General features: G+C 36.4%; 1 protein-coding gene across 6 annotated transcripts in view; it reads left to right on the top strand.

Annotated features, from left to right (window-relative positions):
* The window catches only part of LDB3 (LIM domain binding 3), a 121548-nt gene that overhangs the window by 87491 nt on the left and 17748 nt on the right, over window positions 1-16309 (top strand). For 4 of the 6 annotated variants that reach the window (XM_032694694.1, XM_032694696.1, XM_032694698.1 and 1 more), the window contains 4 exons: window positions 1430-1465; window positions 7214-7384; window positions 13166-13213; window positions 15857-15984. In XM_032694694.1, the coding sequence (XP_032550585.1) occupies window positions 1430-1465; window positions 7214-7384; window positions 13166-13213; window positions 15857-15984 (383 nt within the window). The remainder of the gene's footprint in view (window positions 1-1429; window positions 1466-7213; window positions 7385-13165; window positions 13214-15856; window positions 15985-16309) is intronic. The other 2 variants (XM_032694695.1, XM_032694697.1) reach the window with 2 other exon arrangements.

Raw genomic sequence — 16309 nt, 5'->3', positions numbered from 1 at the left:
TAAGACAGGCTCTTCCGGACCAACCCCAGTAACGTTGGTAGTCAGGTGGCAGCGTCTGAGGGGCGTTTCAGATCCACTTCTAGGTTTGAAAATCTGACTTCATATATTTTAGGAGTTACATGTTAGTTAGAGGTTTTAAAAATTTGTAGAGGACACCTATGCCCAAACCTTTGCTGATCTAAACTGGATTGGTTTTTATAACTTTGTTAAAACTGAACTAAGGGAAAACCATTTCATATATGACTATACATACATATGTATCTGTAAGTACATAAACACAGAGACATATAAAATACTGCTAATAATGGGGAAAATATTAAGAATAGCCTTCCAAACGTAATGTAAGTTAATGATTGGTGCCCAACAAATCCACATAAATACATGTATTCCTTTTTTTTTTTTCCAAAGGACACTTGAGAAAAGGTGCAGTTGGATAAATTAGGACATTTGCTTTGTGCTTTGTAATTTCAGATCCCAGTTAAAAAAAGTGTTCTCATTTGGCATATTTTAGCTTTAAACCCATCAATTTTAGCATAATTCCTTAAATAGGAAGGGACACAACCACTCACTAAATTGCTAAATATTGAGACTATCTCAATTACTTAACTAACTGGATTTCAAACTTTGGAGTTTAAGGCTAACGGATTCTATTCTTTATGAGAATACTTTTGTCTTAACTTCTTACAGATACACAGTTGCTTGCACTTAAACTGATCAGTTATTTTTGTAAGCATGTGTGTGTGTTTACAGAATAATAGCCCAGTCCTCTATCAGAGAAATCAAGGCTGATTTACTCCTCATCTCAGGGAAGGAATGACTTCTAATTGAGGGAATTCAGTGAAGGAATTGTTTCTAATCTGATTTACATTGAGAAAACGAGTACTTGCATAGGACAGAGAATTTTTAAGTTATACCAGGCACAAGAAATCCTTCTTTTATGAGTCTTTGTTACCCATTTTTATCACTTCAAAATACCAGATCCTTGAGGATTGCCCAAGTCTGATTAGTTTCACTGCTTGGATTTGGCATCAAAATATGTTCTGCTGGAATATTATTGAATTTTTTTTTTAAAGGGAACTTATTAAAATCAAAACTATTCCTGAAATTAAAAGCAGACATACAACATCTAATTTGTAACTGTTAATTTTCCTTTTACTTTATTATTGAAACAAAGTTGTTTGCAACTGATAAGAAGCATATAATTATAAGAAGCAATATGCAGTAAACTTGTATATTTGGTGGGTTTCACCTGGAAAGCTGAAGAGATTTCTCACAACTATGTTTATAAGCAACCACTCTAGGATGCTTTTTGCAACCAAACATTTCTGCTCAACCCATTTTCTTTCTCCTTGGTTGTTTTTGGGTGGGTTTTCTTGCCACCACTGGCAATTGCATTTACTTCATTCACACTGTATCCCTCCTTTCACAGAGACAAGGAAAATGTTGCAGCAGCATCAGAAAACAGGTAATGTTTGCTGTGTTTGACTTACTTCCTATTAAGAGTTTATCTCCACTTTCCCCATATTGTTCTTACCTCAAAAACATGAGATTTGTACACTGTTTGAGCAGGTGATGACTGTGGAGGCTTCAACTAAGTGGGTTCATTAGACATTTCTTTCTAATGCAGACTTCAAGAAGCACTGTGACATGGGACAGGTGGGGATCATCTTTCTCAGAAATTACAAACCTGAAAAATAACAAGTTTTTAGCAAATATTCTTGAAATGGAGTATTATCAATTTATGGTGGAGTTTTAAGAACCATTTTCATTTTAAACTTTGCCTAGATCATTCAAGATATTTTTTAAATCTAAGTAAGATTATCCTTTTGGTATTTCAAGAACTATTGCATGTCAGATTCTTGCATATACTGATTGATCCTCGGTGGGTTATGAGATTCAAAACATAGTCTCTCTGTAAGTAAGCTCTTTCATGTCAAATTGTTTTCTCCCAAAGGATCTCAGCACATTTTGCAGTTACAGATAAAAATGTGCTGTTTTCTGTTAGTTCATGTACTAAACCACACAAGTACTGATACAACTACTTCTTAAGTGAATCTGACAATAGTTTCACGGAGCAAAGAAATGCCTCTTATTAGTTTGTCATGAAACGAATTCTACCTCGCTGCTTTCCTCTGTCTTATTGATTCCTGCCTCAGATGTGCAACCACTTTGTATTTTTTTTCCTTTATAAGACTGCTCACGTTTTAACAAAGGTTGCATGGAGTTAAAATCTAAGTGCAAGTGTTATTTGTTACTAGTGACACAAGCAATGGCAACTGGCCCTTGAAACAGTAGAAAAAAATTGATTTTTTATTTTTAAATTAATTATGAAAATAGAAGGAAATAAATACCTTGATTTCTGTATATAAATTAAAGTGTATAAAACAAAGAATATGTTGGCATTTTGCCAACAGTTTCATTTGTTTAAAACCATCTACAGGACTGTGCAGCTGCTCCACTGAAATCTCATTTTCTTTTAATTATTATTTTATTTTACCAGGAACAATTTCTGATATATGACTGGTGTTAGTGTCATACTACATTGCCTTACTCTTATGTGACTTGTCATACCATAGCTTTTCTCCACCTCCATTATCATCACAGCCTTGCTTTGTGTCTTATTTTGATATTCATAGCAATATGGTTTCCAGATTTAACACGAGGTACCTTTTTTAATTCTTCAAGCCTTTCCCGGTCTTAAGCAGTAATAAACTAATGAACTATCAAGATTTGTCATTACTTCATCTGCGATACCATGATGATCTCCAGCTTCTTCTGTGGCTGGAATTCCGTCTCTTCCTCAAATACCTGCTGTTCCCTAGGAAATGCCTCATTTACAAACCCCCTTGTAATCTTTGTTACCCAGGGCTGCAGACACTGCGCATGCGCCACAGTATGTGACCTCCAGTATTTGGCATCCTCCTAAATCCTCCACCAGGGATGCCAACACTGACAGTGCCAAGCCAATGGCCTCCAAGGGCTCTGTGAGGCTTGGAGCGGGTACAAGTCAGAGGGAGGCCACTTTCACCACTGCTGGCCAGAAAGTCCCTCTTGCTTCATCCAGTAACCAAAGGTACACTGTGATGTGTAACTGCATAACTGACCTGGTTTGGAGCTTTGGAGTGGTTTGGTAATAACAACCTCTAACTCCTGGAGTTCAGCTGGAAATGCCCATTGCCTAAAAGGAAGGTGTTCAAGTTCTACAAATTCCAGAAACTTCCAGTTCATGTGGATGTTACATTTTCAGTGGCTCTCTTAAGGATCACGCATAAAATACAGAGACAACAGTCATAAAGCACCTTCAGCAGAGAAACAGCAGCTGATATTTCTCTCTTTTGACTGTATTTCTACAACCATTCCCATATTCAAATATAAGACTCTTCCATGTTATGGCTTTCTCTAACCATATTCTCAGGCACTTTTTTCTACAAATGCTACAATAAGAGATATTTTTTTTCCTATCCATTTTAATTTTTATTCCCTGTATATTCAATTCTTCACATGTGATATGTTGGAGGATTAGAAACCAAAAAAACCTTCATGCATTACATAAAGGAGGCTAAGTACTGCTTTAATAATCCACTTGACTGTTATTTGGACAGAAAGTCTCAGAACTGAGGACTTTACTGAGAGAAAGAAGTATAATCTGCACTTATTTTTCTAAATCTTAAAGTGCATTTGTTGCTGTGTTTTCTCATTATGGTTGTTAACCATTATTATCCTCTTAACCTCTACTGATCTGTGTTCCTTTTCATGAGTGAAAATCAGCTGAGAAGAGATGTGTGTTTGTTTTCATCCACCTAACTTACTTTTATGTTTGTTACCACAAATATGAAGATGTTTGATTTTTTTCGATTTTCTTTGATTTTCCTTAAAATACAAAGTACTGTAAAGATTTAAAATCTACAGAATGACTGCATTTAAAAAACAACCAACCAACCAAAAACTCATCTGTAACATGTAATAATGAAGCTGTTGCAATATATTATCTATTTTATAAAGCAGCACTCACATTTATCAGTTCTTAAAATTCTGCTGCACTTGAAGAACTAAAAAAATCAGACTGAAAATCTAGAAAGTAGGCAATCTTGAGAAAAAAAGAAAAGTTGTTTTATTTGACTATCTAAATATTTATTTAAAATTTACAGTCATTAAATTAAAACCAGTCAAGTTAGTCTTCAGATCTTTTTAAAAACTGAGTTGAGAGTGTTACCAACTGCATATAATTTATGGAACAAAATCACCTTGTGATTCTACCATGAAGGGAGGCAATCAAGCCCCTAACACTTTAACCATGTAAAAAGAAATATTGCAAACACCAACAAAGATAATTTTTTTTTTGTATTTTCTTTAAACTATAAAAGGTACTTCAGTATATTTGCATTTATTTTATTTTACATGAGTTGTTCCATTCAAATCTGTCTCCATACAGGTCCTTGTCCTCAAACACAGGTTTTTGGGGTTTTTTACTTTCTTTTCAATAGATATCACTGAATATGTATTTTGATTAACGTTTTGGAGATTGTTACAATTAAGTAAGTTCACTGTTTTCTTCTCTTCAAAGTAGGAAGTCATGAATCTTTTGAAATCTGTAGCCAATTCCCTTTGACATCAGTGCAAATAGACAAAATAGGTGGAATCCTAGTTTGTGTTTGTTTTTAAGACATATATGAAGTTCCATTTTTAATGTGCAGCGTAGTTTCACTCCTTTCCTGTTTGCCAGATCAAAGACATGTAAGTACTAAATTGTGACTCCACACCTTTTAATGTGATAATTCCAGTTCCCACCGTGGCACAGGGGAAAAAAAATCCTGTTGGTATTGAAACTCAGTAACAGACTCTCCTGTGACCCATAGTTGTGATGGATAATATTCAGCTACTCTGCTGCACAGGCTTTGTAATTGATAGTCTATTTGTTAATTGGAAGAATTTGCATCATAAAATGCATCAAGATGGAAAAACCAATCTGAATTTCGACTCCATATTACGATGGGCAAACTTTTGCAAAACTTGGTGTAATGATTTGAAACCCAGAATTGCAAACTGGGTATTTTCGGGACCTCATTTCTTATGTACGTGATTGCAGATGAAATTCATAAGGGAGAAAATACTGATTTTCTGCTTTTGTTGTGGGTTACATTCTACTTTGAAACTTATGGGTATAACAACAACGCTTCTGTTGCAGCTAATCAAACAGAAAATAATTAAGACACCATCATTAAACTACTGAGCCGTACAAGAAGAGAAGAAGGACAGGGGAAATGGGAGAGTCCCTTTAAGAACAAGGGGTATCACAAATTCTGAAGTACGAAGCACTCACTCTAGGCCCTCAGGAGTGTAACTTGCCAAGTCAGCACTTTTGAGAGAAGCAAAAAGAAAAAATGCGGTAGAATGGCTGAAACAGAGAAAATTTGCACAATGGATGGTAAATCTGCTAAGGAAAAAGTGCTGAGAGAAAGAATGCTTGAGGGCTAAGGTTGGCTGAGAAACAGTAGTGGAACTGTAAGCTTTCTTTTGTTATTTGATACTTACTGTGCTTAGGAACGAGTATTTGGGGCATTTTGTACCTTGTGCAAGAGAAGCACAGAATTCCATCACCCTGATAGGAATGATTTGTAAGAACGCAGAGATGTGGCAATATGCTTAGGAGTTAGGTCTAAAGAAGTATAGATACATCCATTATTTTCTTAGGCCACTGCTCATGGACAAGACAACTATGTACAGTAATGCTCTGATTTAAAAAAAAAAGAAGTATGTATCTGGATAACTACTAACGAAAATGAATCTACAGCAACAAGAAAAACGTCCCTTATGCCTAGGGAACATATGCTTATATTGTCATGAAAGTTTCTGCCCCAAAATAGTGTTGCAATTTGTTATTTTTCAGTGGCTTATTTGTTCTGTGGATAATAATTAATAAGATCCACACTAAAATCTGCCTAAACACAAAATAATGAAGTTTTTCTCTTTTCTTCTTTCTCCTTTTTAAATTTTAAATTGCTTTAAATTATTTTTATTAGGTTTATTGGCAAGAAAATTATGAATGGACATATTATTAATATTATTATTCTGTTGATATTAAGTTCAGTGAAACAGTCATCAAATAACTTGAATGTTTTCAGTGATTTTATTTTGTTTTGTTTTTCATTTCATGTAAGAGCTAAGGGAAGACAATAAACTGAACCTTCCAAAAGATTGGTTCTTTTCTTGGCAGTGGATGACTTTGACTAAACTATGTTGCAAAGCTGTCTGATAACTTGGCCCCATTTGTCTGTCTGTAAGAGATGAGTAATTCAGGCTGAAGTATGTTCATAAGCACTGGGTGATGAAAGACACTGGTAGTTCAGTAGGTTACTAAAATGGCCACAGGATACCAGACTAGATTATTATTATTCATTTCAATTCATTTATTTGCAATCAAATAAGGAAAAAATGAAGAAAATTAATATTACTTTGCTCCAAGTAATCTGTGCCACAATAGTTCAAGAGGACCACAAGGATAAGAACTCACGCTCATCACCCAAGTGGTTTTAAAACTAGCATAGTAAAATTTTATGCTACATCATCCCCTTGTATTTTACATATTGTTCTGTGTTTGAAGGGGCATCTCACTGTTATTTGGGTTGGACGGTGTAATGTAAGGTGAATTCAGGTCAGAGATGAAGGGATTCCTTTTAAACATCTTTCCACTACCCTGGTTGCACAAAACTGATGAAACTCAACAGAAAATTGTGCTGACTGGATTTCTAGACTATCAGAATTTGCAGGAAACCTGCTGGCACAGGACTGTGATAATATCCTTTAAATTGCTTTTCTTCATCTAATTAAAAAATTTACGCTAATATAAACTTCAGTTCCAGGAGTAAATATTGGATGAAAGTTATCCGAGCTCAAAGAGTTTGTGACAGGCTCTTTGCAACCATTTAAGTCCTCCATGCCCCATTTCCTGCCACAGGCTTCAGTGGGAGCAGGACTGAAGTGCTGTGTAACACCTGGGATAAATTTCAGTCAAGCAGGACCAAAACTGCATTCCAGTCTTAACTGCACAACAGAAAAGACTGAACAAATGTCTTTTTTTTTTCTTTGCATAATTGTGCTTTTCCCTCAGTAACCCAGCCTGCTACTATGTTTGCAGGTTCAAACATAGTAGGTTTTGTGCTCTACATTTAAATGTGTGCCTTCTTAAGATGCTTCTTGTTTTATTTAATTTAAGTCTAATTAGTACCCCTGTCGAGCATGCTCCGGTGTCTACCAGTTCTGCTGCTCCTGCACCACACGCTTCAGCACCTCAGCCTGCTACTGCTGCTCAAAATCCAGCCAGCCTGATGACACCACCAGCAACCACCTCAGTAGTGCAGGAGTCGTTCTCCTCCTCCTTCCAAAGGTAATGCTTCATTGCTTTATCCCCCCATATGGCTCTGGAAATGCTGCATACACATTCTTCACTTCAGAATGTGGTATGAAAAGCTGTAACCTGTTTTATATGCTTTTATATATTTTTGGTGCAGTTTTTTTTGTTTTGAGGTACGTTGTTCATGTTTGCAAAGCATTTGCAAAATAATACTGCCCCAAGAGTACAACTTTGTTTTCAGAAAGCAAGTCTAGGGTTAAAACTAGAAGTGTTTTTTCATCACTTGTAATAAAGCCAAAAGAACTCATAATAGTTACATTGAGTGGAGGTTCTTTTAATAATGTGAATGAAGGTTCTTTTAATAGTCTTTCTGCAGTAGGACATGAAAAGGAAAATGAAAAGAAGTCATTTACTCACGTGGTTGAGCTCAGCCTGTCGTAACAGATGTCAGTAAAACATGGTGGACACTTGATGATTGACTTGCTCTGTAAGTTAAGTCAAGTAGTTTCTATTAGATTTATCTAATACTTTTTCTCTAATGAGAATTAGCCTTAGAGCTGAAGTGAGTTTCAAGGAGGTGAGCACTTGTAACACTTGTAGTACAGTGGGAGTTACAGTTGTATATTAAAAGCTGTCAGACTTCATATGAGGAAACCTGTGGGATTTATACAGCTGTCACTTATGTTACAGTAATTTTAGAGATAGTAAGAGTGAATTCCTTTGGTGCGTATTATTCTTTTATCTTTGGGGTTTGCTACATGGATATTCTGAAAAGATGTATGTTTTAGCATGCTTTACAAAGCCAAGGAAAAGCACACTTCCAGTAATGTAAACTACTTTAATCAAGACCTCAGTTGTAGCCAGTCATCTTAAATGTGTGTAGATGGAATTGAAATGTTCTCTTGGCTCTACTTCTTGATTACTTTTTGCAAGTTGACTTGAGTTATGTATGTATACTAAGAACTTAGTTTCTCACTTTGGTCAGTTTTTACCTAATTGTGACCTACCAGGATCCAGTGTTTTTATTCCAGTCCAAGAAAATCAATCAGCCAGCAGAGGAAGTTTGAGTAAGGTATTATGCTGTATATCTGAACTGAGCTGTAAGGCACTTGCACGTGAAATAATGATAAGGTTTAAGTAACTTTTATCCCTCAGTTGAAATTGTAGCATGAAGAAAATGGATTAACTAGTATTGCTTCAAACAAAAAAATGCCTCTACAAAACTAATCATTCCAATTACTTCTGTTTTAAATATCAGAATCTTCTGTCTGGTACTGTTTGCATATTAAAATTTTTATCTTATAATCGGTCTCAAACATCTTCAGATCTTGCAGATAAAAGCATGTATCATTGACAAAGTCCTGTCCTGTAATACTGTCTTTCTTAGTTATCAGTAGAGTCTGGATTTAAGATTTTTACATAATGTGTGCATTTTGTCTTGTGTTCTGTAGGAATGTGCTTGGTTGTGCTATTGTGTAAGTCTGCAGATGTATGCTACAGAAAACCTGTTCCTGGTAACTATGCAGCAGTCCTCCTGTATCTGAACTCCGACAGAGCTTGGTTGTGATGTCATGATTTTTGTCCCTGTTCAATCATTTTGTTCATGCTTTCGTGCTTTTACTGTGTCTTCTGCAGAGTACTTGCAGCCCCCAGCTCTCTTTCACAGCCTAAGCCTTTCCATGGGTCCAAGAACATGTCATTAGCAGCTTCCACTATTTCATCTGCTATCTCATCTCAGTCTAGGTATATCTGTAAAGCTCTCTTAACTTAATTTGGTTTGATTTGTGTTATGCTCTCTGATTTAAGGTTTTCAGTTTCTTAAGAGATTGACTTGGCAGAGACTGTTGAAAGCATGATGTGTTTGAAGCAGTAGCCTCCTTCCTTATCTTTCACATGAAAACTGAGTGGGGAAACAACTAAGTTTTAGATATAGGATATGTGACCAAAAGGTCCTTTTGGAACAAAGGTATTACAGTTGGTTGCTTTGTGCTGCTTTTGCCATCCTAAAATCAAAGTATTTGTCTAGTTACACTGGGTGGGAATGATGGACCTTTTTTTTTTCCTTGGTGAAAACATAGGATCACAGGGATCACAAACCTTTTATTATGCTCTTAATCATGACTAGTGAAAGACCAGTGACGGGGAAAGGTAGCTTCTCTCACTAGAAAAAGAGGATGCTGCTGTACTGCCTCACTTCTAAGCCTTTTCACTGCTTTCATTAACACTTTGACAAAACTAACAGAGGAGAAAACAGCAGATTTTAAGATTCATTTCAACAGTCTTCAGAAATAACAAAAAACTAGCAAGACTTTTGAGATTGTAATTATCCATGTACCTCTTATCTTTACATAAGAAGGTAGTTAGGAATCACCCAAAGGGGATGTTTGGAATGAACAAACTGTGCAAGTTTGATGGCTTCACATCAAGAAGTATAATGATCTTTCTCAGAAAATCACAGAAAATGGCAGTTCAGTGCTGTGCATAGGTAGTACTTGAAAGCATTTTGATTGGCTTCACATCACTGAAACCAATGCAAAAATGAAGCAGCTACAGAACACAACATGAGAGTTTTCAGTTTTAGAATGTAAACGTGTCTGTTTACAGCTGTGGGAATTACATAGGGGAAGTAATTCCCATATGGAGCTAATCAAACATAAGAAATAAAATTAACTCCTGATGTAATTCCATTTATTTGAGTGGAAGTACACTAATCATAACTAGTTTCAAGGAGCTGGTGAGTGTCACCAGAATGTTACTGGGAATAGAAGGTAAAACAGATGCAGGGGTGTTTACTGCCATTGACTTCTAGTTTTATGTATGAACTTTCAAAATTCCAAAGTGATGAGCTATTTAGAGGTATCCATTACAAGGACCTAATTTTTACATCATGAGAATCATAGAATTGTTTAAGAACCTCTAAGATCAACTATTAAACCAGCACTGCCAAGTCCACCATTAACCACATCCCTAAGTGCCACATCTACACGTCTTTTAAATGCCTCCAGGGCTGGTGACTCCACCACTTCCCTGGGCAGCCTGTTCCAATGCTTGATAGACATTTTGGTGAAGAAAATTTTTTCCTAATACCCAACCTAAACCTCCCCTTGATGGCCAACTTGAGGCCATTTGCTCTTGCCATATTACTTATCACAAAGGAGAGTACTATGCTTTGCAGAAGTAATACCTAACACTTTTTCATTCAATCTTCTGGTACAATTAGACTCTTAAATGTCACCAGAAGTATTTAATCCACTTTTAATTTGCTTGCATGACTGTCTTAGAGCTAGTGTAGTACTATTTCTTGATTGAGCATTTTTAATTTCCCTTTAATTTCATATCCATTTAATGGGGAGAAGGGAAGCAGTGTGAGGCCTTAAAACTATAAATTCATTTGTGTTTATGTATCAATATGGACTAATCGGTGTGAAACACAATTTTAATGAGTCATGAGGATAAAAAGATCACCTTGAGATATTAAGACATTTGAATTGGAAGTGAATTTCCTGCATTAGATTGACATGGGCCATTTTCCCCTTTCCTGCCCCTTTGAAAGGAAATGGGTTGTCTGGGGAGGCTGTGTCTCCATTCTTGAAGGTTTTCAAGACATCACTGGATAAAACATGGAGCAATCTCATCTGACCTCAGAGCTGGCCTTGCTTCCCAGAAGGAGGTTAGATAAGACTCTTCCTGAGCTCTCTTGCAACCTGAAAGATTCTGCGAATCTATGAAAAATCGCTGTCCTTTTGAAAAAGCAATGCTTTAATCGGACTACTAAAACCTCTTGCTTGTGCCTGGCAATGATTTAAGTCGAAAACTTCAGATCTACAGCACATCAACTTCATATGCTGCTGCCCTGAAATCTTACTGCCAATGGATGACACGAGGTTTGGTGCTGACATACACTTCAAGCTGTTACCAACAGGCAGATGTTACTGACTGAGCTTCAGCAAGCCTTGGGACATAAAGGCAAATCAGAAACTTGTAGGGCCTGTAAAAATTTGGTTCTCTGATTATCAGGTACAAGGAGCAAACTCAGTTTGGTTGGTTGGTTTTGGAGGGCTATGTTGCAGCTGAATTAGGTTCTTTATCTTTGTGCACTACTTCCATGTTTGTTTTAAAAACAGTTATATGTTATAGCTAGCGTATTCAAACACAAGGGAACAAAACTGGCTTCTAAATAAATTTGTAAGTCAAATTTTTGAGCATCTGATAGTTTTCATTTAGAAATTAAACAGTGCTTTAGCATACCAAAATATGGACTTAAAAATCCAGTTTCAGCTTCACATACACCAGAGAAGCACTGAGCATTTCATATAATTTTATTCCAGAATAAAATATGGATGACCTTAGTTACAATACTGTCCCTACCCTGTAAAACATTCTCAGGAAGATGAGGCTAAGATTTTACTACCATTATTCCAGTGTTTGGGTTGGGTTTTGTTCCTTCTAGATGGAAAATGCAGAAGGATTTCTTGATATCTTAATATCCTTAACTATTTGAACATGATTTCAAACTTTGGTAGATCCAGTTCTACAGTAATTTTGCTTCTGCGAGCAAAGCCATATGCATAACACCTAACCTGAGTAAAATCTTTCTAATGCTCTTAAAGAGGAATGTTTGAAGTCATTAATCCTTAACTGACTGTGTTACTCTTACTTTTACATCTGAAATGTTATCTGACTTTCACTTATGATCTTGCTTACGAAGAACAAAGCATAGCAGGAGAGTTTTAAATAAACCTGAAGCTCTTTATGCATCTGTTATTCCATCTGGAGGGTTGAAGCAGGGCACCTCATGAAACAGAACTCTGGGAATACAAAACCAGGAGAAACAGTAGAAAGAGTTACGATTATGGTTTTAAGGAAGGTATAGCTTCTGATCCTGGGATTTTAATCCAAGCACTGTGTTCGTGGTAAAGGGAGGAAAAACTTCTCCAGAAGTTAGGAAAATATCTGACATGTGATAGGCTTCTGGTAATTCTGGCAAATGTGGGCTGTGCTCCCATGGGATGGGGTTGATGCCATGTAGTCCTGCACTGCTCTGCACTTAGACAGGAGCTGTGTTCATTCTGAATCCTCTTGTTTCTCACACCAAACATTGTGCAGGCTTTTAAGTACTTCCTGTATTTGCATAAATGACTCATTTATGTTCTGAAATGATGCTGTTTCCCCAAGAAAAAAAAAATCTACCTGTTTACCTATGATTCTCTAACAGTAGAATGGTTCTGCAAGGGCAAAGTTGAATGTGATGGGTTTTTGCTTCAGCTACTCCAGCCCGTCCTTTCCATGGGGTTCTTCCAGGTGCCTCATAAGCTGGAAACTTACCTATCTTTGGCCTTTAGTTCATTCAAGGTTTGCTTCTAACATTTGCTGCAATTTAAGCTTATGACGATGACAAAATAAACCCTCATACTTATTTTTTTGTGCTAGTACAAATAAAAGGTGAATGTCAAATCCAACAGTCCAGCAGTTGAACTGAAATTCCACAACCAAATAACAAGCAGTCCTGATGAGAGTGGCTTAGGGAGCAATATACTCACCTCATTTACTTATGTTATCATTATTCAGGTTCACTGTGATTCCTAGCTTTAAATGAGAAAACAAAATGTAATGCAATACCGATCTTATATGATTGTAAATATGTACATGTTGGTTTCTTTAGCACTAAAGAGCACCTCTTATTCATATAAATATGTACATGTTGTTTACTTTAGCACTTAAGAGCACCTCTTGTTCATAGGAAATTTATGGTAGGAGAAGATATCCCAAATTTTTTTGTACATTTTTTCAAATACAACTTTTGTCTCATTTTAGTTTCAACCGGCATTCTTCCACCTCCATCAGCTACCAGTCACAGAAGAGGTATAAAAATATTTTGTGCAGCTACTCTACCTTAAAAGCACTTAACAAACCAGTTTATTGCTGCTAGTAAGCATCTAGTAAAGCGTTAACATAAAAATGATCTGCGTAGAAATTTACTCTTTCTTTTTCTGACAACTAATAGTTTTCAGAGCCGGTATTTAATTCGCTGCCTGTCACCTGCCATTGACTGCTACAGATAAATTCAGTAAGGTTGCTTTCACTGCTTTTCGAGATGCCAGTGCTTCCTAATCCATTAAAGCATCTTTGGTCCTTAGGACATCTTTTTTTTTTTTCTTCTTAATTTCCTTCTTTCTTTTTACTTTTTTTTCTTTCTTTTAATCACACGCCATTTCCTTCTCTTCAGCAGAAATTCTGATAAATCTTTTAACTTCACTAAAACCCTTAATGATCTAGTAACAGTTTATTTCTCTTTGACAAGCCTTTTTATCTTTCTTACTCTATTTAATATGCATCATAAACATCTAAAAGAGTTTAATACTTCTTTTAATTTTGCTATGATTTTGGTACTATGAATGCGCAGGTGTTTGTGTTTGGTTTTGTTTTTCAACTTCATTTCTCTTGACCATAGAAGGAAATCCAGTGGCATGGTTTCACTATGCTTTTACATTTGGGAAACACTTGAATTTTGAATAACCCTTTTTCTTCATGACAGTGTAAGTGTCACTGATCTGGCTCAGAACTTCTTTATGTATTTTGTGCACTGAGGGAGATTCAAATGAGTCTTTCCAGCCAATGGACCTGTGCATCTGGGAGTAGACTTTCCTGACTGTATGACATCTTCAGATTAAGGCTGTGTGACACGTGATTTAAAATCTTTTAATCCACATTGTAAATACTGATCTGTCTGGTTTATCTTGAATAGTCGATTTTAAACCAAGGAAAATTCTTTATATCATGTGTTAAGATAATGGCATGTTGAAAGCTGTGTGTGGATCCAGTGTGCCTGCAGTGTGCATCTCCCTGTCTGTGCTATGGTAGCAGCAATGACCCTCTGTCCACTGACCCCGAGTACAGCCTGTTCTTAGGCACCACAGATGGGGAGGTAGCAACAGGAAATAGATGGTAAGAAGGGAAAATAAGTATTACTGTGCTTACAACAGCTTTGACAGTTACAAAATCACAGCACAATTCACAACAGAACTTACAGTGAATACAAACCCCCTAAAACAGTTTATCTTGGAGATTCCTGTTCACTCATGGTATAGTGGACCCAAATCCAGCCCTAAGCCCTAGAGTAGGTACAGAAATAATTAACTATTGCCGTTGTAGCAATAGCTAAGTTTCTAGGTCTTGCTAAATAGACAAAATAAATTAGCCTGAGGCAGCAATGCTATGCAAGCTAGATCTATAGTAGGAGGACTGTCAGAGCAGCAAAAAGCTATTGTGAGCATAAGTTTATTTTGTTCAAAATTTAAAATCAAAAGTTTCCGTTTGTCAGAATGTTTGGGTTTTACCTGTACTGGAGGAAATTCGCTGGGTTTGCCACATAAAATTATAACGTGTTTTCTCCAGATGGCATCTGTTTCCACTGTTAAAGAAAGTAAAAGTCAAGATGGACCAAGAGTTTGGCAAAGCTGGACACTTGTTTTCATGTGCTGACAAGTGTTTTCCTCTAGACAAAGCCACTGTGTAAATAACTCCAAACTGTCAGCACAGATGGATAGGGATGTGATTCACACAGAGAAACTGAAAGGAAAAAGAAAGTAAAACTGTGTTTTTGGGGTGAGTAAGAGTTATGTTCTGTAGTGAATGGTTCTTTTTACCGCACACATCTGGGTATCTGTTGCTTCCCCTCCTTGTACTTCTTTCTTCTCTCTTGCTTACTTTGATTATGATGCTCTTTTAATGGTCTATGAAGCACAGACAGTACAAACAGAATCATCCCAAGGCAAATAGAAGAGGGATATATTTCAATGTGTTATTGTAATCAAACTGAGAATCACCGTCCAAGCCATGAAATAGAGAACTGTTTCTTATGGATGTTTGGAATTCTGAGCAAATGTTTTTAATCTAAGAATGCAGAAATTGCATCATAATATTGCCTATCACATGTTTTTTGGGTAGTCTGAACCTGAACATTAGGAAAATTAACGTAAATTGTGGTTTCAGTCTAAATGGGGAAAAGAGTTAGTTTTAGAAATGTTTTTTTAAAGGTCACTACGATATTTTCGAAAGGAGTACAACACATATAGTTAGCATTTGTAGTAGTAGTAATTGTGCTGAGCCAGTGTATTTTTAAGTCAAGATACCTCTCATTGATTTATCTTATACAAGGCCAGGCTTTTTTGTTTGTAGAGGAACAGAAAACAGATATTTTGTATGGAGGTTCCTGAAGTCTGATCCCTTATTAAACTGAGAGTTCCAAATTTGTCATATTCCCTTGGTAAGCTATTTTCTGTGACAGCAAGAGCAAATTGGCATTATTTAAAATCCTTATTCAGCTAATACAATTGTCCCAGCCTTTCTTAGCAGTGATAAAGACTGATGAATCTCACAGTATTCTCTCTGTAGCTCTCGTGGACTGTTCCTCTTGGAGTGCTTTGGATGCTGCCGGATCTGTTACTTCTTTATCAGTAACTTTTGCTGTTTATAAAGTTGTTCACACCTACATTTTGCTTTTAGAAACACAAGCCAGTCATATACACCAATACCACTTTCTGGAAGCTACGGTGAAAGTCCTGCTGCTTCTGGTACTTCAAAACCAAGAGTTGTTACTACTGCCAGCATAAAGCCCTCTGTCTACCAGCCAGGTAAGGTGCCTTCAAAGTACTGAAAGGATCCAGAAAAAAAATGCACACACATTTCTTTCAGAGAAAGAAAATGCAAAGAATGCACATTTTGCAATAGGACACAGATGCATCAGAAAATATTTATAAACATGGGACTAAATGCTGCTAGCTGCTAGTTTTGGTTCAAATTATCTGAAGGTCGAGGATTTTGTTGTGTTTGTATTCTGCTTCAGAGGTAAAATGTGGAACAAATAGAGGAGAAAGAATGAAAGCAAGGAAAAAGTCTGTAATAAAATATGTGTAGCCTGATTTTTCAGAAGAAATACAACTGGAAAATAACACAGTT

This window comes from Chiroxiphia lanceolata, chromosome 8 (genome assembly GCF_009829145.1).
Source record: "Chiroxiphia lanceolata isolate bChiLan1 chromosome 8, bChiLan1.pri, whole genome shotgun sequence".
NCBI classification, from domain to species: Eukaryota; Metazoa; Chordata; class Aves; order Passeriformes; family Pipridae; genus Chiroxiphia; species Chiroxiphia lanceolata.
This window is presented reverse-complemented; position numbering and strand designations above follow the sequence as displayed.